At 41.7% G+C, this 24035-nt stretch overlaps 1 protein-coding gene across 2 annotated transcripts; it reads right to left on the reverse strand.

The window, feature by feature from the left end:
- Positions 1 to 1459: 1459 nt before the first annotated feature.
- LOC125447061 (biogenesis of lysosome-related organelles complex 1 subunit 4-like) lies at positions 1460 to 22715 on the reverse strand. Of its 2 annotated transcripts, XM_048521142.2 has the most exons (5): positions 22444 to 22715; positions 17051 to 17122; positions 8790 to 8891; positions 7217 to 7351; positions 1460 to 2151 (listed from the first exon to the last, which is right to left on the reverse strand). In XM_048521142.2, exons 1-5 carry the CDS (start codon positions 22612 to 22614, stop codon positions 2062 to 2064), a joined length of 570 nt encoding a protein of 189 aa, XP_048377099.1. In that variant the 5' UTR covers positions 22615 to 22715; the 3' UTR covers positions 1460 to 2061. The 2 variants fall into 2 exon arrangements, with proteins under 2 accessions (XP_048377099.1, XP_048377108.1); XM_048521151.2 differs by lacking the exon at positions 7217 to 7351.
- Positions 22716 to 24035: the final 1320 nt, after the last annotated feature.

The following is a 24035-nucleotide window of genomic DNA, read 5'->3' on the forward strand; positions in this document are numbered from 1 at the left end:
GCAGAACATGTATGAGCATAGAGTACCTGTCCGTGGAACCAGTTACATGAATTCTTACAGTGAGGGAAGCCACACATCCTACTGTGTCTGTACAAAGGCTGGCCTTTTAATCAGGTTAACAAACCCAAAAGAAAATTCAAATGGGTATTCACATTATTATACAATGAATATCTGTCAAAGAAGAGGCCCCTAGTGGATAATGAAAGTTATGAATGAAGGGAGATTAACAGCATGAAAGCAGACCCTTTTAGTCCAACCAGTCCACGCTAAACAATCCCAAACTAAACTAGTGCTATCTGCCTGCTCTCCTGGCCCATATCTCTCCAAACCTTTCCTATTTATACACTTATCCAAGTGTCTTTTCAACACTATGCCCACATCCACCACTTCAAGAAGTTTGTCCCACATATCTTTAAAAATCTGTCACTTTAAAAAAAAAGGTGTCCTTTTATCTTTGCCCTACAATGGTGGAATTTCAAGACCACTACAATAGACTATCTATACCTCTCATTTTATAGAGGTCTCAAAAGGTCACAACAGGTTTTTTTTTAAAAATCTGTTTTGAAAAATTATATTCCACATTATGGTTATATTTAATTGCATTGCTCATTTAATATGTTTAATAATTCAGTCCATTAAAATTTATCAAAAAATTAGGATTCTATTATACCATTCTACTTAATCTCTCCAACTCTGCTAAACAAAATCCAACTCTTAAAAATTAACTTTGGTTACTTCTCCTTGTGCAGACCATCAATTGTCTGATTCTATCACCCAGAAGCTACTTGGTTTATCTTGAGATAACCTTTTACTATGTAAAAAGTGAAAGTTATTGCTGTTTTTGCTTGTTTGTTTGATACTATTGAAATTAAATTCATGCGATTTTGGGCGTGTAACAACAGAAAACAAGACGAAGGTTCTAGGCCCGTAACGTCAGCTTTTGTGCTCCTAAGATGCTGCTTGGCCTGCTGCGTTCATCCAGTTCCACACTTTGTTATGTCATATACTAAAATTAGACTGTTGAGCACAGTGCAGTCCTCAGTTGCAAGGTTGCTTCCTACAGCCCATGTACGAATTGCTCGAAGTTCAGAAGGTATACCCCATAAACCTAAAACACTAATTGGAAAAAAAAGTAGTACAGCTGTAGCGTCACGGGAAATAAAAAAAGAAGTTTTACTTCACATTGATACTGCTGTTAACGCTGCCTAAATCCAAAGCCATTCTCCAGATCATGGAGACTCTAGAGGATGAGAATATCTGACCCTGCTTTATAAGTTGTTTGGCATCATTGATGACTCTGCTTCACCAAATTCTGCTTTGCACCAATGCAAGTTTAAATAATATTAATGGATCCCAATGCTGATAGTGCAATATCGCTACCTGACTTGCTTCCAATTTTCTTCAAAAAGTTACATACATTTCAGGTCATTCTTAACAACAAAAATGAATAGACAATGCATTGTTGGGAGATACAATGCTGAACAGCAATTTAATAATTTCCAACATAAAAGAACTTGTATAAAATCCAGTGCCTGTAGTTGTTAATGGTATAATTTCTCTGAAAAAAAATCGTTGATTCTCCAGAAAATAAAAAGGATATTTCTCACCCTCAGTTTACAGAATTGAAGAAATGGAAATTCAATACATTCTAAGGCAAACAAAGTGCAAAATCATGCATTGGCATTAGCATGGACACCATTTATCATTAATCAGCAAATATCAAAGGTAGTCTCAAAAACAGAACTCTTACCAGATCAGCATTTAAAAACTCATCCTTGGTAATTATAAATCTGTAGATAAATATCAACACTGTTCAAATTTTATCTGTCAGCAGTATTTACTTTATGCATATATTTAAGCAGTTTCATATCAAAAGCAATATTTTAATATTAAAAAGGAAGACAAGAATATTGGCTTCAGAGGTTTTGAACAAATCAGCCTGTTTCATAAGAAAATGACCCCTGCTTCATTAACTGGAAGTGACTGACACTGCATCCAGTAGGTTTGGGCAGGTAAGTTTCTTCCTTTGTGCTACTATTCTTTTAATGTTATAATTATATGCTAGGAGTTCTGCACTGGGAAGTAATCTTCTGTCCGGAAGAGTGTTGGGTGTTCAAATCTTTGCTGTTGTCTCTTAGGCAATGGTGATTTCTACAATAAGAAAAAACACAATTAGAATCAGGGTATCTGTCTTTAGTCATTCAGCATAAAGATTGCTTGGTCACTTTTCTTTTTAAAAAAAAAACCTTGATTTCAACATCATTGGTTCTCCTAAAAGGAAACCATACTTCTTCTACAAATCTTCCTCCAAGAAAATGACAGACAAATCAGGGATTACAAAAATTCTGGGCACTAGTCATTTAATAATGCATTTTAATTTGACAACTGGCAATGTAAAATCTAAAACAAAAGAGATCCAGTGCCAAATAAAACAAGTGAGCTGATTTAAATATAGTAAACAATTAACAGCACACAGTACAAGTGTGGCATCTAGCTATAGTAATATTAATAAATGTGTAATCCAGAAATCTAGACTAATAACCTGGAGATAATTTTTTAAATCTCATAGTAGTTGAAGAATTCGACTAAATAAAATTAAAAATCTAGATCAGCAGTTGTGATCAAGAAGCTACTGGATTATCAAAAACTAATCAGTTCTCAAAAATGCTCCCTGCCTGTCACATGAGTCCAAATCCAATGTGCTTGACGCACAATTGCTCTCCAAGACATCCAATTGGATCAAGCAACATACATTAAAAGAGAAAGAAAAATACTGGACAAGACTTGACCTTAAAAAAGTCTTGAGAATAAACTCACTCCAGCCCACTCCTGCTCACCAACCTTCATTTTGGCAGCTCTGCCACTGATCAAGTCAAACCTGACAATCGTAATGACTGAACTCATCCTTCAGCTCACATCCCAGACTTCTCACTATTCCACTGATAGGTGATGACACTGACACACACAGACGCAGTGGCACTGACAGTTCCTAACATTGATTTTTAGGATCAGATCAAACATCAGCAAGGAAACCTTTTAACTGCCACGTACAGAGTTCAGATGAATTAGTGCTTTCCTGGTAAACACTATTTGGAAAAATACATGGAAAGGTGGCAAGGGCACAATGGAATCTGAATAGAAGGCTTCAGTGTCCAGCACTGAGTAACTCATAAGTACCGCTACTACAGCAACTGAGCTTTAAAGGACACAGCTATCTGACTAACCTTACAGGGGGTAATAAGAACACCATTAGGATTGGAAACTACATGCACTTCTACTCAATCTGTCACATATGCATCTGCAATGGAAATATCTGTAGCAGGAACTGCTGCACAGTTCCTGTGGGAGATGAGGCCCACTCTAATGCAGGTTATCCAAAATTTACCTTTTGTGGTACAAATGCTGGTAAAATGGGTCAAGAGCAGATATGCCATGATATTTTGGGTACTAAGTCAGTAGAATTATATTTCCACACCAAATGTAACCCGACAGCCCAGCATATCCCTCAGTCTACCACAACCATCAAACCACACAACCAAACCAGAAGTTCAGTGAGAAGATGAAGACAGCAAAATGTGGAAATAGCATGCGACAGAGAGTTAAGCATTTTCTCAACCAACAGCAAAAGCAGAAGTTGCAGGAAAAGCTCAGCAAGTTTGGCTGTATTTGAAGAAAAATCAGAGTAAACGTTTCAGTCCGGTGACCCTTCCCCAGCAGAGGAAGGGTCACCAGGGCCAAAACATTAACTGATTTTTCTTCAGACCCTGCCAGACCTGAACTTTTCCAGCAACTTCTGTTTTTGTTCCTGGTTTACAGGACCACAGTTCTTACTTAGCTACAACCAACAGATCAGGTTGAAGTGCTGCAGTTCATGTTCAGAGGCTCAGTGGTGATCCCTATACTCAACACATGAAAACAAAACAAAAAGACAAAGACAAAGCACTTGCACCTATCTTGAGCCAGATCTGTTGAACTGATAACCCACTTACGATTCCCAAAGGATGGCAGTTTTCAATGAAGTCTATTCACTTCACGTGAAGCAAGGAACAGTTGCAAATAGGGAATGACAACATACTTGCTTTGGTGATTAAGATCAGTGCCCCTAGCTACACCTCTAGTAAAGCTGTTCAAATACAGTTACAAACAATGAGGATTATCCAGTATATTCAGTCAGTCATGGCAGTCACATAACAAGGAGTAAGTGTACATTTTTAATTTATTTTTCATTCATGGGATAAACTAGCTAAGTCTATCCAATAGCCACGGAAAGTTTAGGTCAAGATGGGCGAGTGGTTTGGAGGGGAACTTATAGAAGCCTGTATATACTGCCCTTGCCCTTCTCAGCCAGAGAGAGGGGTTGAAGGTCTGGAAGGCACTGTCAGAGAAGCCTTAGCGTTACTACAGTGCACCTTGAAAATAATACAATGGGGGCATTGTGCAGAGGCGATAAAGGCAGGGAATGTTCCAAGTGGTACATGACGACATGCCAGTCAAGTAGGCTGCTGGATGGTGTCAAACTTGACTGCTACTGAAGCTGCATTCATCCAGGCACGTGGGCAGCATTTCATCGCATTGCTGAACTGTGCCGCACCAGATTTAGGGAAGCAGTTATTGCCACAGAACTCCAAGGCTCTGATCTGCTCTCATATTTAAGTTAGTTGATCCAATTCAATTAATGGTAACCAAGGATATGATAATGGTGGATTCAGCAATGGTAAATCCATTGAACATCAGGTGATGAAGATTTGATGGTCTTGTTGGAGACAGGTCTTGTTGGAGACAGTTATACAATAAGTAGCATCGGACAATAAAATGTTACTTTCCCCAACCGAGGATTCTCTGCTATCATGATTGGCAGTACCTTCAGTCATATCCAACCCCATCTGACACTTCTGCCGTCACCCCTTCTCTTCCTTCCTGCAATAACGACAGCAGCGTCCAGTGTTCACTTACCACCCCACTTGCTTCCATATCCATTCTCTCCTACCCAAAACACTATCATTTAGTAAGCTAGGACAAAACACAAGCTAAATATCAATAATACTCTTTCACGTACCCTCTGATCTCTCTGGATTCTGTCTCCCCACCACAGCTTATCTTCAATGCAAGTCAGTTTTGCTCAAGTTCCTTGGCTGAATGCGACCTTGAAGTCAGGGGGTGCAATTCTCACCTTATGGCTGGACGTCAGCCATTTTTGTCCATGTGTGAAACAAGGCTACAATGAGGTCTGGAGACGAGTGACTCTGGCAGAACCCTATCTGGGTGCTGGTGAGCAGGTTATTGCTGAGAAGATGCTTGATAGCACTTTACTGATTACAGTCCCATCAGTCTACTGTCAATTAGCCAGATTGGATTTGTCCTGCTTTTTGTGCACAGGATATACCAGGCAGATATCAGTGTTGTAACTGTAGTGGAACAGCTTAGCTAGAGGGTGCACAAGTCTTCAGTACTCTTGCAGGAATGCTGTCAGAGTACATTGCGTTTGCAACATTCAATACCAAGTGTTTCTTGATATCATGGAGGGAACAGAATTAGCTGAAGACGGGCATCTGAAATGTTAGGAACCACAATGACCCATTGCAGCCTCCCCCAGACAGCACTTATGGCTGAAGACTGCTGTGAATGCATCAGCCTTGTCTTTGGCACTGATGTGCTGGCTTCTTCCACCATGGAGGATGGGGATATTTGTGCAGCCTCCTCCTCCAGTGAATTGTTTAACAAGTGGATGAGAGAGGACTGCTAGGCTTACATCTTATGCACTGCTAATGGAACATCATTTGGCTCTATCACTTGCTGTTTATGCCAAATGATATGCCAGTAGTCTTTCTGAAGCTTCACTAAGGTGTTGCCTCATTTTCACGAGTGCTTGGTACTCTCCACTCAACTGGAATGGATCCCCTGGCTTGATGGTAACAATTCAGTATGTGTGTGTTTTGGTGGGGTTGGGGGGTGGGCAGGGTATACTCAGGCCATAACATTTCAGATTCCGTTGTAGAATGATGCTGCTGCTGATGCATAGTGCCTCATATGCCCAGCCTGGAGTTGCTACATCTGTTTGAAGTCTGTCCTACTGGGCACAGTGGCAGCACCACACAACACAGAGGGCATTCTTAAAGTAGGACTGCATCTTCACAAGGACTGTACGACGGCCATTCTTACAGATACCATCATGAACATACACATCTGCAGACAGATTGGTGGTGGTCAAATATACATTTTGCCACCCCCCCACCTCCACATTTTGGTTCTCTCTCCAGCTGCTGCATCCCAATCTAGCAGCAATACCCTTTACTTGACCAGCTTAATCACTTGTGCTGCTGCAGAGCTATTCTTGTGGTGGACATTGAAGTTCACCAACCAAACTTCATTTTGCGCTTGCCACTCCCAGTGCTTCCTCTGTGTGTTGTTCGACATGGAGGCGTACTGACTCATCAGCTGAGGGAGGGCACTATGTGGTAACAAGCAGGTTGTTTCCTTGTCCATCTTTGACTGGTGTCATGAGACTTCATGGTGTCCAGGAAGTCAATGTAGAGGAGTTCCAAGACAACTCTATACCACTGTCACCACCTCTGCTGGGTCAGTCCTGCTGCTAAGACAGAACACCTACAGAAATGGCAGTGGTGTCTGCTATGGTGTCCATAAGATGTGATTTCATGAGCACGAATATGTCAGGCTGTTACTTGTTTAGTCTGAGAGACAGTTCTTCCAATTTTGGTACTAGCTTCCGTAAGTTAGTATGGAGGACTTCACAGAGTTGAAAGGGCTATTTTTGTCATTGTCCTTTCTAGTGCAAAGTCAATGCCAAGTAGTGGTCTGGTTTCATTTTTTGTTGATACTTCTTAGGTATCGAGTGGCTTGCTAGGCCGTTCAAGGGCAGTTGAGAGTCAACTGCATTTGGTGGGTCTGGAGTCATATCTTACACTAGGCCAGGTGAACACAGATGTCCTTCAGGGAGGGACATCAGTGAACCATATTTTTTAAATTTCCCCTAACAAAAATCAGTGGTTTCACGGTTGCCATCTGATTCCTAATTCCAGATTATTTTCTTAGAATTCAAAATCTGGATTCCTAGAACATTAGCCAAGGTTCAGACCTAACTGTTTAATACTATTAGATAATATCAGTAAATCACTGTCAATTTCAAAGAACAGGATAAAGTAGTAAACCTCAATTCTGGGAATTTTTATGTTTTAAAAAAAAAAGGAACAATACCTACATTAAGGAATGCTGAAGAACCGATTGAGTGCCAAATTTTTCTAAATGTGCTGGGAAAGCTTCCAACTTTGGCTTCAGCTTGTGTCACTTGATCATCTAGAACACATACATTTTGTCCAACCATCTTGACAAAGGCCTGTAATTTACATTAGTATATTGTTAGTTAAATTCATACCTTATTGCATTTTTATAGTTTAGGTAGCTTTTGTTGAAAAAGTTTTACCAGACCAGCCACTCGATTTTTTTTTGCTCACACCTGGCAATGCTCTTTCACTATAGCATTGAACCATGGAATCCCTAGTGTTGATGCAAGCCATTCAACCCATCAAGTTCAGACCAACCCTCCAAGGAACATCCCACATTATCTTATCCCTGCATTTCTCACCCTAGATGTTATGGGCAATGCAGCATGGCCAATCCATCTAACCTGCACATGTTTGGACTGTAGGAGGAAACCCACACAGGTGCAGGGAGAATGTCTCTTGGAGTCTGCACAGTTGCCCAAGGCTGGAATTGAACCTGGGTCCCTGCCACTGTGAGGCAGCAGTGCTAACCACTGTGCCGCTATGCCAAGTATGGTACAAGTATTAAACTTCAACTTTATCCCCTCTTTCAAATTAGTGTTTTGCTGGAGAACAGTTCCACAGATGCTGGTTGGTCTAAGTGCCCATTATTGGCAAACTTTGAGAATGCAAACTATTTAACCAGTGACAGCATTATATAGTATGGTCTAATCAAACCTACTGCCAACATGCACAAAGGCACATCTTCAGCAAGGGTTGACAAGTATCAGAAGATTTAGCTGATTATTTTGCACTTCTAATTACGTTTAGAAGATATTTTGAGCACTTTTTCCTCAAAGTCAGGTGATACCTTAGGTTCAGAACCAGAGGCCTTCCAGATCTGTACTGATCAAATCATTTAACAGCATATTCTTGTCAGCAGTCAATGAAAGTGCAGCTTCCCTTTCATTGAAAATTTAGCATTTCTTAATATGCATACTTTTAAAATAAAAATTTGAAACATTTCAGTCAGTCATTCTTCTGAGAAGAGATTTCATCTTTGTCGCATCCAAGCCACTAACAGGTTTTGACAGACTTAAACAGGACAGTCTGTTGTTCGCTCTTGACAGAACAGTCAATAAACAGAGTACAGGTACAAATGGCAAAATAATCTTGACAGAGAAGGAAAAATTTTAGTTCTATTTTAGAAACAGTGAGCTGTTGTGATCTTGGGTAGAGGAAGGAGGTTCAAATAGTATTCACCCAAATGGAAATAGACATTATACCAGAAAAAGAAGGGCTTGTAGGCTTAAGGGTCAAGAAAGTGGAATGTTTAGATAGCTCTTTCACTACTTGAATGATTCAAAGTTGATAGCATACAGAATAAAACAAATTTTACACAGGAAATTAAAGAATAAAGCACCCGTGTCCACACTTTCACTGGAAACAGTTAATAGGAAGACTACATCGATAAAAGACGTCTGTTATAATTAATTAAATGAAGCTTTGATGACAACTTTTTCATTGTTATCACAAGGCAACTGTCTAATAATAGAAGTACAAATTGCCCACCTCTAATTTATCAATCTTTTTGTATAATTGCTTCATTTCATCTGCTTTCGCATGGATTTCAGGGATATTTTCATTCATTATCTGAGAAGAATCATTTCGAATCTACACAGCAGAAAACAGCATTTTAACCCATGAAGCAAACCATGAAACCTGCAATTCAATGCTCCAATAAATCTTTTGAAAACATAAAAGAATAACAATAATCTTAAACTACCTTCGACAGTGGAAAAATCTTTGACATAAGAATCCAGAACAATATTATTCCACCAAGTGACTGTTAATTAGGGAAAGCCAGCATGAATTTGTTAAAGACAGTGACAGGAAGCAAGTAAGTATGGCGGTAGTTGGTTTACAAACTTGAGAGAAATTACTGAGAAGTACAAAGACCACTATTTCCCTTGATCCGCAAGAAATGACCCAGACTTGAGTGCTCAGAGCACAACTTCCAAATTTTGGAGTCGTTGATGCAAAACTTAAACATATGAATCGTGAAGTGGATATGATGGACTTCAAGGCATAAATTGGTGAAATGAGCAACAGGCAGCAGATTAAAATTTAGTTCAGAGAATTGTGAAGGGGTACATTATGGTTGAAAGAATGACACACTATGGAAAAGAAAATTCAAAAAGGAGATGCAGTCGGGTGTATATGTTCATAAATTATTGAAGGTAGGTTAGCAGGTGAAGGAAGGGGTTAATATGAAAAAAAAGGGACTTTTGGGTTTTTACAGAGACATAGCATGCAAGAGCAATGAAGTTATTGCAGACATATTTAAAACCCCTTTAGACTAACTGGAAGATTGATCAATTCAAGACACTGCACATTTAGGAACCATACAAGGGCTTCAGAGGAGGCAGAGAAAAATATTCCAAGAACACAAACAAATTCAGAGCAGTAGGATATTTAGCCCTCAAAGCCTGCTCCACCAGTGAGATCAAGACTGATACGACAGTGGCCTCAGTTCCACATTCTGACTTACCCAAGATAACCCATGACTCACTTGTTAAAAATCTATCTCTGCCTTAAAAATATTTAAGGCTCTACCTCCACTTAGCAGGGGTCTAAAATATTCTCAGTTAAAATTATCTTATTTTAAAATTTTTATTTGAGGCACTTGTTATTCCCACAAGTAAAATCATTTCAGCATCAACCATATCAAGGCACCTCAGGATCATGCATACTTAAAAAGAGATTAGCTCAGATTGTTCTAAATTTGATTGGATACAGGCCCAACCTTTCTTCTAAGGTAGCACCTCAAATCTAAGGAATCTGTCAAGTGGATCTTCTGCGAACAGTTTCGAATATCTACACAAGTAAGGAGACCAAGACGCTACAACGTATTCCAACTGTGATGTCACCAATGCCCTGTATTATAGCAAGAAAACAGCTGCACTTTTATCTTACGCTCCATTTGCAACAATGGAAAAGCATTCCATTTGCTGTCCTAACCTCTGGATGTATCTGCATATTAACACTTGATTCATGTGCTAGGACACTGAGCTACAAAAGGAATCAGATCCCAGTTAAATAATCCACTACATTTCCACTTTACTATTGTCTTGGCAAGTTCACAATTACACCCCAGCTCAGAAATTTTCGCTCACTCAAATTTATATCTTTTTATCGACTCCTTATCTTTCAGCTAATTAAGCAATCATATTTTGTTCCCTCATCCAAAATTAATATAAAAAATTGTAAATAGTTCAGATGTCAGCACTAAATTCTGAAATGGAAATTTTAGACAGGGTAAGTGCAAGTGCAAGTAGAAAACTCTTGACTGGGGGATCCGGGATCCAGGACCAGGGTCATAACCTAAAGGATACAAGTAGGCCGTTTAGGACTGAGGCGAGAAGAAATATCTTCACCCAAAAACTCTGCCAAAAAGTAGCCGAAGCAATAACATTGAATGTTTTTAAAAAGGAGACAGATGTAGTTGCCAAGGCTGAAGAAATGTACGTACTGAGTAGAATGATCAGCTATGATCATATTGAATAGCAAAGCAGGCTCAAAGGGCTAAATGGCCTACTTGTATTCCTCTACACATTTGTCAACCTGGAGAAAAACCAAAACCGCTTTTTCCAATCCTCTATCCATCCATGTTATCGTCTGAGCCATCAGCACTTATTGTGTAGAAACCTTTGATGCAGTGTTGAATACCTTCCGTAAACCTAAATGGTAGGAATTTCTGAGATAATGGGAACTGCAGATGCTGGAGATTCCAAGATAATAAAATGTGAGGCTGGATGAACACGGCAGGCCAAGCAGCATCTCAGGAGCACAAAAGCTGACGTTTCGGGCCTAGACCCATCAGAGAGGGGGATGGGGGGAGGGAACTGGAATAAACAGGGAGAGAGGGGGAGGCGGACCGAAGATGGAGAGTAAAGAAGATAGGTGGAGAGAGTGTAGGTGGGGAGGTAGGGAGGGGATAGGTCAGTCCAGGGAAGACGGACAGGTCAAGGAGGTGGGATGAGGTTAGTAGGTAGCTGGGGGTGCGGCTTGGGGTGGGAGAAGGGATGGGTGAGAGGAAGAACCGGTTAGGGAGGCAGAGACAGGTTGGACTGGTTTTGGGATGCAGTGGGTGGGGGGGGGGGGGGGAAGAGCTGGGCTGGTTGTGTGGTGCAGTGGGGGGAGGGGATGAACTGGGCTGGTTTAGGGATGCAGTAGGGGAAGGGGAGATTTTGAAACTGGTGAAGTACACATTGATACCATATGGCTGCAGGGTTCCCAGGCGGAATATGAGTTGCTGTTCCTGCAACCTTCGGGTGGCATCATTGTGGCACCGCAGGAGGCCCATGATGGACATGTCATCAAGAGAATGGGAGGGGGAGTGGAAATGGTTTGCGACTGGGAGGTGCAGTTATTTGTTGCGAACTGAGCGGAGGTGTTCTGCAAAGTGGTCCCCAAGCCTCCGCTTGGTTTCCCCAATGTAGAGGAAGCCGCACCGGGTACAGTGGATGCAGTATACCACATTGGCAGATGTGCAGGTGAACCTCTGCTTGATGTGGAATGTCATCTTGGGGCCTGGGATGGGGGTGAGGGAGGAGGTGTGGGGACAAGTGTAGCATTTCCTGCGGTTGCAGGGGAAGGTGCCGGGTGTGGTGGGGTTGGAGGGCAGTGTGGAGCGAACAAGGGAGTCACGGAGAGAGTGGTCTCTCCGGAAAGCAGACAGGGGAGGGGATGGAAAAATGTCTTGGGTGGTGGGGTCGGATTGTAAATGGCGGAAGTGTCGGAGGATAATGCGTTGTATCCGGAGGTTGGTAGGGTCGTGTGTGAGAACGAGGGGGATCCTCTTGGGGCGGTTGTGGCGGGGGCGGGGTGTGAGGGATGTGTCGCGGGAAATGCAGGAGACGTGGTCAAGGGCGTTCTCTATCACCGTGGGGGGAAAGTTGCGGTCCTTAAAGAACTTGGACATCTGGGATGTGCGGGAGTGGAATGTCTTATCGTGGGAGCAGATGCGGCGGAGGCGGAGGAATTTCTGATGGCCAGCTAGTAGTTTCTGTATTGCAGACTGGAGATCTCTACTGGGAACCTACAGAAGACCAAATGTGGCAAGCCCAAGGGATTTGTCCAAGAAATTTGAAGATTCTGATGGGCAACCTCCCTGTACCTGGCATATCCTAAAAAGTATCCTCTTCAAAACTAGAGATTTCAGAGGATTCTTGCAGTGCACAGTTACTCAAGAGATGAATATTTAAAAATCTAGTTTAACTCCTGGGTACCTAATAAACTGACCCCTAACTTCACCAATTACACCTCTTCCAGACCACAACGCCCCCTAGACCAAGATCAAACATTCTGCTCTGCCCTGGAGACCAGATACCCCTCCTCTTCACACCAGAGGACAAATCCACCACCAACCTGAGCTACCCTCAGCATTCACTAACCTGCCACCTTTCCCAGCTTGTATCATGGTACCCACCTACCTGACACCCAACTGACCTCAGACCCTGAGGCACTACAACTGGCACTTTAACCTCAGTTATCATACTTATCCTCTCGCAGGTTCTCAGAGTGGGATTTTTTAAGAATTGCAGAATACAGTAGCCAGTGCTGTGAAAAAGGAGCCATTGATTTGGTTATCCTATCGTGCAAGGACAGCTGGATTTAAAATACATTCTGCATTTTTACAGAATCTGCTTTTGGGAATCTCCTGCAAGAAATATGGAATTCTAGCAGCGTGGCAATCCGAGTATATTTGCCATTCCTTGAAAAATCCAGCCCATCCACAGAGTCTCCCTGATTTCAGTTCAGATTTCTCAAAAAGGACCAAATAAATTAATCAATTGCTTTTTCACAAAGCCACAATGACAATGCCCATTACGCTGAGATTTCTCAAGTGCCCCACCATAACATCCTTAATAAGTTTCCAGCATTACCCTTCAAAACAGATATTAAAGCTAAATGACCTGTAGGTTTCTGCTTTCTGTCTCTATCCTTTGGAGGAACAGATGAGTCACATTTGCTATTTTCTAATCTGTTGGAACCTTCTTGGAATCTAGGAAATTTTACTTTTAAGACACTAATCTGAAGTCTCAGGACAAGGGGACTTTTAACCTTTACTAAACCAAAAGATGTCCAAAGATTTACTACCCTCAAAAAATTCCTCCTCATTTATCTTAAAGCAGACAACCCTAGACTTTCCTCACAATGAGAAACAACCTCTTTGCTGTGACAGTACTGTGCCTGAAGAGATTTCTCCTGTGCTGTTTCAGTTGGACAGGCGTTGCCTCAGTGATGTGGAATGCCTGCTTCAGAAGCAGTGGGCAAATAGCTTTGAGCTCAGTGTTCCATTTTTTAAAAAAAGACTAAGTAAGCATAATTAGGTGAAGTTAGACTCAGACGCAGGGTTTTAGTTTTGCTTTCAGTTGGGGTTTGGAGCTGGCTGAAGTTGAGTGATAGAATTCTCTCTCTCCACTGTAGCAAAAAGGCCAGGTTATTTCTTGCTGCTAGATTGTTTATTTCAGTGTTCCTTTCTCTGGGACTGGAAGAGAGATAGCATGTGAGGAAAATCAGGTTTGCTGAATTTGCCTTTGCTAGAAGGTGTTTATGGGATGCTGTATTGGAATAGTTGATCATTAGTAGTTAACTAATTTAAGTATTTCTCGAGTTAAAATTATGCCAATTCTATTTGTTTGCATTTAATTGTGTTGTAAGAATGAGGTGTGCTTTGCTTCAAATCTAGTAGTGAACCAACAAAATCACATCAATACTTGCCTTTAAGAGTCAGGGCCTCTGCTATCCCCTTGATATATTTTGAGGGGATTTGATCTGGTTCATAACAGCACATCTACCCGTCACGTGCCCCAAGAACTTATATAGAATAAGAAAAGACCTTACTGGAGTAAATTCCAAACAAGTATAGACTCAATCTATTCAACACTTCCTCACAAGATTGAGCAAAGGAAGGTCTATTCCTTATACATTCACAGGATGTGGATGCCACTGGCTAAACTAGCATTATTGCTTATCCCTGGTTACTCGAGACTGTAGTAGCAAGCTACCTTCTTGAAATGCTACAGTCCAGTCACCTAGTGTACCTTGTCTGGACTGCCTCCAACATCAGTACACATTTTAGGTCAGGGACCAAAACTGCCCACAATATTCAAGGTATGATAAGGACTACTGCCATGTCTAATTTTAGCAAGACCTGCCTATTTTTATACTTCATTCCCCTTGAAATAAAGCCTGTCCATTTGTTGAATGAATTAACTTGGATTCTAGCTGTTGAGAGATTTATAAATAAGGGTCCCCAAATCCCTCTGTTTTGCAGCTTTCTACAGTCTATTTCTAGGTAATATTCAGCTCTTGTATTCTTTCTACCAAAGTGCATAACTTCATTTTCCCAAATTCTGTTCTGTGCTGCAAGAAGTGAATTGCTGGGAGTTGAGCTAAATAGATCAGTTTAGGGAAATTGGGAGCAGCAGTTTATTGCAGAGAAGGCGCATTACCATGACTTGTTCCAGACATTTTTACAGCAATTTTTTGGAGGGGGAAACTTTGTGGTTTGAGTGAGTACTGGGCTTTGTGGAGGAAAGCAAGCAGCAATAAAGCAAGGTCCACTAGTTGTTAAAAAGGGGTGGAGATGGCAAATGTTATGCTCCTCCTGTCAGATGTGAGAGATCATACAGCAGTTGAGTGTCCAAGGCTACCATGTCTGCAGGAAGTGTCCAGCCTCTCAGATTGTATGGATTGGCTGGCATGACGGTCAGATGCACTGAGGAGCAAAGAATGCAACAGTAGTTTCAGGGAAGTGGTCACCACTGCAGGTAGTGAAGTGACTGCCAGGAGAGGTAGGCAGGTTGTGTCGGAGTCTTCACTGGCTATCTCCCCCTCAAATAAGTAAACCGTCTTATATACTGTTGTGGGGTAGTGTCTCAGGGGAAATAAGTTACTTAGAAACCACCCCCCAACATTTCCCCAAGACTCCTCCCAACACCAAGTTTACAGGCACTAGCAAAATTTTCTCCACTAGGATACTGGTTCCTTTCTAGTTCAGGTGAAATCCATCCCTGCTAAACAGAAGTGTTCTACTCCAGAAGAGATCCTAATGATCCAGTAATCTGAATTCCCACACACTGCACAACCAGTTCAGCCATTGTCTTACCTGCCCTATCCTTCTACTTCCTCCCTTATTAGAACTTTGCACTGGGAGTAAAATAGAGATTACTACTTTGGAGGTCTTTTTTTTTTTTAAGAAGCCTTATACCTAACTTCTTTATATTCACTCTGCAAAGCCTTAACTCTTTCCCTAACTATGTCATTCATACCAGCGTGTACAACTACACCTGGCTTTTCACTCTCCCCTTTGACAACATGCTTCAAACAAACAGAGATATCTTTAACCCTGGCACCAGGAAAGCAACATACTATCCTAATTCATGTTCATCACTGAAGAACCTCCTGTCTATGCCACACAGAACAATGCCCTATAACAACTGTTCTTTTAAATCTTGACAAACCCCACTTAACATAAGATTCATTCTTAGTGCCCACAATCTGACTGCCACTTGAGAAACTAGCCCCTTCAAATAGTAGCCAAAAATGGAACATGTTTGAGAGGAGTAGCTACAGCAGACTTCTGAACTACCTTACTTTTCCTGATAGTCACCCATCTGTCTGTCTGATTCTGCCAAGTAATCACTTCACTAAATCTGCTAGTCACACTGTCGTTTCAACGCCCTCAGTGACATTAGTCCCAGTGGGAAGCTCTCAATTGCACCTTTTATAGAGAAAAAAACTGCCCTTCCTTACCCACAGATTTCAAATCTTAAATCATGCAAAAGATTAAGAAAATTAAAACATAAATCTTAAAAAAAAACAAAGCACTTAGCTTAAACAATTGAGAAAAAAAGCTTCAAGTCTTGAAACAGTCAGCTTTCAATCTCCAGATTGAAAAAAGTCTCATTTAGACAGGCTACTCAAGGGATAATCCAGTGAGGCTATATGGGTGCAACTGCGAAATAAGGGGTGATCAATTTGATGGGATTGTACTCATCCTGTCAGCTGGGGAAGGCCTCAATTACTTGAATAGTTTGGAGAAGCTGGTGTTATGCTTCTTGAGCTTCTCTGTTGAAAGCAATCTCTTACAGCTGTTCAAAAATCATGAACGCATTGACCTTTTTCAAATAGAAACAGGAGTCAAGTGGCAGAGAACAATGATAAAAACGAACAGCAATGAGCAAAACATATTCTTTTAAAAAAAGCAAGCCAGAGTTTAGGACCTAGAATTTACAGTCTGATAATACTGCAGATGGCAGATACAACTGGAGTTTACTAAAGGGAATTGGATAAACACCTGAAGAAGAAATAATTATCAAGGTGGGGGGGGGGGGGGGTGGGGAAGGACTAGTTTAAATTGCTCAGAGCTGGTACAGACAAAAATGGACAGAATGGCCTCTTATGTGCTAGTCATGCTACAATTCTACTCCAGGGCATATTTGTGATTCAGCAACTTGGTGCATTAGTATCCTGCATCAGGAACCCTCAAAAAAGTGAACATCTGTTTTTGTACCTCAGATGTGAATTTGAATCAGATTGCGTTTGGAAGTGTGGAATTCACTCAAAAAACAAAAACAATCCAAATCATTCCAGCTTTCAAGATCACACACCTCTGACTAATTGCTTACGGAACAGCATCAGCAAGGATACAGAAGCCAAAAGAAAAATGTTTCCATCCTCTCGAACCAGTGTGTTCAGCTCAAAAAGGCAACCCTTTTACGTAGGAAATGCAGAGGGGGCACAGATTTTAAACAACTACTTACCATGTCTAACATCCCACAGAATTCATCCACTCTAGTAAGCATTTCTTCTAAACTTTGTTCCAATTGTTGAATCTGCAACAAATAGGTCAAGCTGAGCTTATTGTCACAATGAAGTACAATTTTACTAAGAGTAGCTCAAATAAAGTCTGAATCATTACTCCAGGGCTCTAATCACTAGTCAAGTAGGAATTTTTGAGCAAGCATTCTCATTGACACCAATAGGCTCTCTACAACCTGTTTATTACCATTCTGATTCTTCAACTTCTCAAAATATTGATAAGCCAATAGTGGAGATAAGCTTGGGTAGGAGACAGTAAACTAATCTTAAAATGGAGGCACCTAACTGCATTCATATTGGTCATTTTTGCTTTGACCCTGAGCAGTTTATTCCACCTAGAGATAGTTAACTCTAGAAGCAAGAGTGAGAGCAGGCAGTGACAAATGTCCAGTCTGAAGCAGTTTTCAATTACAGTATTTTGACTTTCCAAAAAAATGTATTTATTACAACAAAACAGCAGAAAGTTCAGATCTTGAACAGTTGGGACTTTTTTTTTTTTAAGGAACTGGATGGTTAAGTGTCTCTGATGTATTCAGCCAAACTAACTATTTTAGCAATTTGAGGCATTCTACAGTATAAAGGACAATGAGTCTGTGGTGTACAATTGCGAGATGGTCACTACATAAATAGGGAAAGAACAATTACGTTTAAGAGGAAAAGTAAGTTATCAAACATAACTGGTGACAGAGAAGGACTCCAGTTGAGACACAGGGAGTCTTTAGGAAATCTGAAATACTCTTTAAAGTGAAGAATACCTATAATCACAGACAGCAACTCCGGTGCAGTGCGTGGGGGAAACAATTGCAAACAGCACCAGAACATCTCAGCACCGTGAAACACTGGACATGAGTCAACTGCATCTACAGTAAGAAATTTGACAGAGATTCTTCTGTAATATAGCCTGAATTGTATACTCACTGTCAGGTTCCAGGCTAAAAAAAAAGACAACTTACTGGAACGGGTACAGAGTGACTGGGAGAGGGGTGGTCAGTCGGTGAGAAGTAATGTACCAAGTGTCAGTGACCACGTCAAAACCGATAATGGACCTGAGTGCAAGACTCATGCTGAAAAAGGGAGAGACAGGTTCTCACGAGAGTATTATTCTCAAAAAGACAATCAGTGTAATACATTAACTCCTACAAGAACAACCAGATTAGAAAGATAACTGTTGTGTATGAGTGATATACAAGAGTTCAGAATAATTTTTGCGATATTAATAAATCCAAACTGGCCCAATACTGTCCCAGTCTATTCTTGATCATCACTATAGCCATTAAGCATTACTTCCTCAGCAATCACCTGTTCACTAATGCTCAACTCCTGCCAGGGACATGGAGATCCTGACCTCATTATAGTCTTGATTTAAATAATGACAAAGCAGCTGAAGTCCAGAGGAGAGGGGGAAGTGACTGTCCTTGATGAAGTTCACATTTAGCCAGGCATGGCATCAAGGAGCCCTAGCAAAATTAGACTCAAATCAGAAATCATGAAGAAAACTCTGATCATCTCACAGTGGATTCAAATGCCATTCAGTACTTGGTTGCAGCAGAAAGGGAGCACTGTATTGTCAGAGCAGTCATCTCTAGAAATGAAGCTCTGGCTCTCAAGGTCCCATCTGCGGGATGTAATGCAGCAGAAGATTCTAGGGCACTGTGTAAAGAACAGCAGGGCAACTTTCTCAGTTTTCTGACCAATTTACCTATCTTAACCAATACCACAATATAGTGTGAGTCATTTATTCACCATAACTGCTGTAAGCAAGTCCTAAACAATACCTGCATTAAACAACCTATATAAACTCAGCAAAAAGCCAAAGGTATTTCACAAAACAGTAATCAGGTAAAATTGAATAAAGCCAAGAAAAAGAGTTAAGGTAGCAAAATAAAAAAAACTTCTGTCTTTGTTGCAGATGCTGGAAATCAAAGTGCTGGAAAAACTCCGCAGGACTGACAACACATTAGGACAGAAAGAGGTGTTAATATTTCAAGTTCAGTGAGCCTTCTTGAGAATTGATTGTAACCAGGAAAGATTGGTATATATGTGAAAGATGGGGTGGGGAAGTTAAAGATAGGTGGAGATGGCTGCAAAAGAGACAACAATACTTGGGCTGACAAAAGAATGGATAAAGGTCATCCTGGCAGAAGTCAATTGCTGTTATTGGGGACCATTAGTGGCTGACAACAGGTCAGTTGTGGTAGCAGCCACTGTGATGGCAAGGCCTAGCATGTGAGGGTTAGGTTAAGGACATGGGAGATGGTGCTTAGACTCAAAAATTATTGAACTCAATATCCAGTCTTGAAGGTTGCAAGGTCCAAGTGGAAAACAAGATATCCAGTCCCTCGAGCCTGCACTGCCATTCAATAAGATCACGGCTGATCTTTGAGACTCAGCTCCACTTACCCGCTCACTCACCATAACCCTTAAGATGTTGTTCTTCTAGTCTGTGCCGAGCTCCACTGTGTCAGAGACATTGGCCAGTGAAGATAGTGGTGTGCTGAAGTGGCAGGCAAGAGGAAACTTGAAACAATGTCTGAGAACAGAATAAGAGCGGTCACCCTGTCTGCATTTGGTCTCCCCAGTGTAGCGCAGACCACACTGTTACCCAGCACACACAGTAGACTAGATTGAGTGAAGTGCAGGTAAATCACTGCCTCACCAGGAAGGTATGTCCAGGGCAACAAAGTGTGGAGCTGGATGAACACTGCAGGCCAAGCAGCATCTCAGGACCACAAAAGCTGACATTTTGGGCCTAGACCCTTCATCAGAGAGGTATGTCCAGGGCTTTGGACAGCAAGGAGGGAGGACAAACAGGTAGGTGTTACAATTTCCAGGACTATATGAGAAGGAACCATAAGCGAGGGTTTAGGGAGATGGAGTAGAAGAGGAATGTCAGGTACCCCAAAAGAAACTGCCTGGCAGAAGGCTGACAAGGGAGCAGACAGAAATATGTCTGGTGGTGGCTTTCCACTGGAGGTGGCAGAAATAGTGGCTATGACTCTCTTGATACAAGTGATAGTGGGATGGTAGGTGAGGACAAAGGGGACCGAGGCCTTGTCACCCACGGTGGTGAGGAATCCTCAACTGAGGAAGTGGACATTTTGGAGGTCCCCTTTTGAAGCTGGCAACAATTAGAACTAATGTGACAGAGAATCAAAAAGAGTTTTTACATATAGCAGGATGTATAGTAAAAGGTATCTGTGGGAATTGGTGGGTTTGTAGTGGATACTGGTGGCCAGCATATCCCCAGAAATGGAAACAGATGCTGTGGAAGATTAGATTCAATTTATTGTTGTAACATATACCAAGTACAGTGAAAAGGTTTGTATTGCAGGCAACACAGGCAGATCATAGCAAACAAAGGATATACAGAGAAGGGAAGAGTTAGACAGAGCAGGTGAAGGACAGAGCAGAGTGGAAACTGGAAACAAAATTGATAATCTTTTCCAATTCTGGGAGTCAGGGGGTATCAATGTACTGGAGAAAGTTGCTGGCAGCATTTCATAGGAGCTGTTCCCTCCAGGTCAGTTTGGTCCACTCCTCCTTCATGTCCAACGACTCTTCAGGCCCCACAGCACCTTTCCATGCGACTGCAGAAGGTTAACACCTGCCCATTTACTTTCTCGCCTCATTATCTAAGCCCCAGACATCTTCCAGATGCTTCACCTGGAAGATGTCTACACTGCAAAAAAAACCATGAACATTGTCTACTGTATTTGCTGGCCACAATGTGGTCTGCTCTACATTAGAAGGGGAAATTGAGCAACCTCTTTGCCAAACATGTTCTGTCCACAACAATGACCCTGACCTTCCTCTCACCTGCTACGTTAATACGCTTTGTTCATTGACCAGTGTGTGTGTTTCAGGCTTAATGAGGTGCTCCAAAGCTTGGCACAAGTTGGAAAAACTACATCTCATTTCAAGCACGAGGACCTTGCAGCCTTCAAGACTCAGTGAGCTCAATAATTTTAGGGAGAGCACTTTCTCCCATGTCCTTACCCTCATATACCAGGCCTTGTCATTACCAATCCAAACCCCCTCAAAATACATTAAGATAACAAAAAGTTAGGGTTTAGGCTATTTTAAAGAACAGTACCAGATGTTGCATCCCAGGTGCAACTTGACTGGTCAGGCTTCCAGATTTGAGGCAAAAGGCAGTTTATTTATACACTATTGTTAAAATACAACAAGAGAGGACATTGAAATAACTCTTGGAAAATTTAGATTTAGGCAAATTCAGGAAAACAGTCTCACATGCAACTCCAGCATCAGGAAGAATTCCCAGCTTTGAGCTGTAAGTGAGGGGGTGGGAAAGAAACAGCTTCCAAAGATTCCCTCAACTGCTATTATTGCAAGACCAAAACCAAAAATCTTGGAGCTTGACCCCATCAATTCAGGCTGCTCCTACTGTTCCAACTTTAGCAAAATAAAACCAAGGTCTCACAAACTGTTTACTCTAGTGGTTTTGCTCAGCAGCTCTCTCAACCTTCCTTCATAAAAACAAACCCAGGACAAAATACACCTCTATTAGGATCATCACAAACTGCTACCACAATCAACACATTGTCAACCACTATATTTAGAACTACTGATTCTTTCAGACTGACCTTTATTCATTCCTTTCTCAGCCCAACTACTGTTCTCTCTCTGGATACCATCACCACCTATAATCAACTCCTTTCCCTACCCTTCTGCATATTTACTAACCTTTTCCTAGCTACAATCACTTCTGAAGGAGGATCACAAGATCCAAAACATAAACTGTGCTTTTACTCTTAAAAGATGCTGCCAAACGCTGAATTTTTTCCAGCACTTATTTTCAACAACAGCAGACGTTTTGCTAAAGGGCTCTATTTTCAAGAATTTCTTAGAAGTTTGATAGAATTAGGAAGAAAAAAACCCATCTAAAATGAAAACGTATCACCATTGAGCAATGGGCTGTGATAGAAAATTTATTAACTTATGGGGACAGTTCTTGGACAAGAACTAATTTAGATCTTTAAACAAAATGGGTGATACAGAGACACAGCAGAATCAAATTTAACAAAGAAAACATTCAAACTATTAACTTCGCTTCATAGACATTGGTTTCACATTACCGTTAGTATTGTAGACTAGTTATAGCTAGTTAAATGCACTTTTCTTGACTCGTTTTCCTCAGTTTCGTATGCAGCACCTGACCTTTAACTTCCCTGCCGGAAGTGAATTCAGCCAGGCCGAGGATCTCAAGACACCCTCCCGTGGGACGTTAAACCCAGCCTTCCTTCATGGGGGGCCGGTAAAACTTACTTTACCTTACGTTATGTTACGTTCCCAGGCCCCAGCCCCGGCAACTCACCTCCCCTTGGGCAGTAGCTGTTAAATAACTCGAGTAGCAGCTCGCCGTGCTCCATAGCAACGCCTCCTGCTCAGTCTCCCCAACAGCCTCCACCGGGCACGCTGTCCCGTCCTCGCACCGTTGCTGCACAGTCTCTAAACCACTCAAACCCTGCGGATCCTCTTCTTCCATCGCCTGGAAATTAGCCGCCAGGCTGGGCCTGGGCACACCCCATTCTTGGGCCACAGGGCCGTCCCTTCTACTAATCTCCAAACTGGCCACGCCCACTGCACCGACCCCGCCCCCTGTGATGACCCCGCCTCCACACCTAAACTCGCCCATTGCGCTGGCCCCGCCTCTTCCTCTGATCCTTTGCACCTACATTTTTTCATTTGAAACTTTCTCTGTACCTACATTAACCCAGAATTAATCCTGGTGTGGAGCTGGATGAATACAGCAGGCCAAGCAGCAGTGGAGTCGGAAGGCTGACGTTTCGGGCCTAAACCCTTCTTCAGAAAAAGAGGTCGGAAAACGTCAGCTTTCCTGCTCCACTGATGCTGCTTGGCCTGCTGTGTTCATCCAGCTGTACACCTTGTTATCTCAGATTCTCCAGCTCCTACTTTCCCAGAATTAATCCAGTTGTTTCCACTCAGGATTAGGGTTTTTTCTAAAAAATGTGGTGATAATATGTAGCATTATTGTTATGTCTTGTTATGTCACCTTTATCTCTAGAATAACAGTTCTCTTGTGGCCACTTTTTTGGGTTGGAGTCTTTCGCCCATCTCCAGTTCTACATTGACCCCCTCCCCTGTCCCTCTTACCCACTTTTGATTTATTAATTCAGAACTGTTGGCCTGATGTCAGCTGCATTTAATTTTAACCTCTAACACCTTAACCTGTCTTCTTTGTTTGAATTTGATAAATTTAGTTAGGTCAAATCTAACCTTGTCTCTGTTATTAACCCTGTTGACAATGGTGATACTGTTGCATTGGGCCTTTCAGAGTGCCAAATCCCTGACATTTCTTCCTATGTCTCCCTGTACCATGAGCCCAACACTGAACATGAGGGAAATTTTTCAGGATGGAGAATGTCCCTCCATATCTATAACCTTATAGTTCCCAAACCCCATAATACTCTGCTTCAACTTCCTTCCCAGAATCCACAACCAGGATGGACCATCTTAGCCTGTTCCTTGTCTTTTTCTTTAATCATTAATGGGTTGAGGGTATCACTGGCTCGGCAGCATTTAATGCCCATTCTGAATGGCCCAGAAGGCAGTTCAGAGTAAACCACATTGCTGTGGATCTGGAGTGACATGTAAGCCAGACCAGGTAAGGATGGCAGTTTCCTTCCCGAAAGGGCATTAGTGAACCAGATGAGTTTTTCCGGCAATCAACAATGAATTCATGGTCATCATTAGATTCTTAATTCCAGATATTTTATTGAATTCAAATTCCACCATCGGCCGTGACAGGATTTGAACCCAGGTCCCCAGACATTATCTGGGTCTCTGGATTAACAATTCAGCGATAATACCGTTAGGCCATTGCCTCCCTCACACAGCACAATATTATTTTTCCACCATCTCAACTGCTTTCTCCCTCTGTTTTGA

Source organism: Stegostoma tigrinum, chromosome 2 (genome assembly GCF_030684315.1).
Source record: "Stegostoma tigrinum isolate sSteTig4 chromosome 2, sSteTig4.hap1, whole genome shotgun sequence".
NCBI classification, from domain to species: Eukaryota; Metazoa; Chordata; class Chondrichthyes; order Orectolobiformes; family Stegostomatidae; genus Stegostoma; species Stegostoma tigrinum.

Bases quoted from the DNA above. Each gene is read 5' to 3' on its own strand.
- LOC125447061 (XM_048521142.2), bottom strand. From the start codon at position 22,614: ATGGAAGAAGAGGATCCGCAGGGTTTGAGTGGTTTAGAGACTGTGCAG. The intron at 17,123-22,443 runs GTGAGTTGCCGG...TATTTGTTGCAG, and splicing joins CAGCTACTGCCCAAGGGGAG to ATTCAACAATTGGAACAAAG. The intron at 7,352-8,789 runs GTGGGCAATTTG...TGTAAATTACAG, and splicing joins AAAAGATTGATAAATTAGAG to GCCTTTGTCAAGATGGTTGG.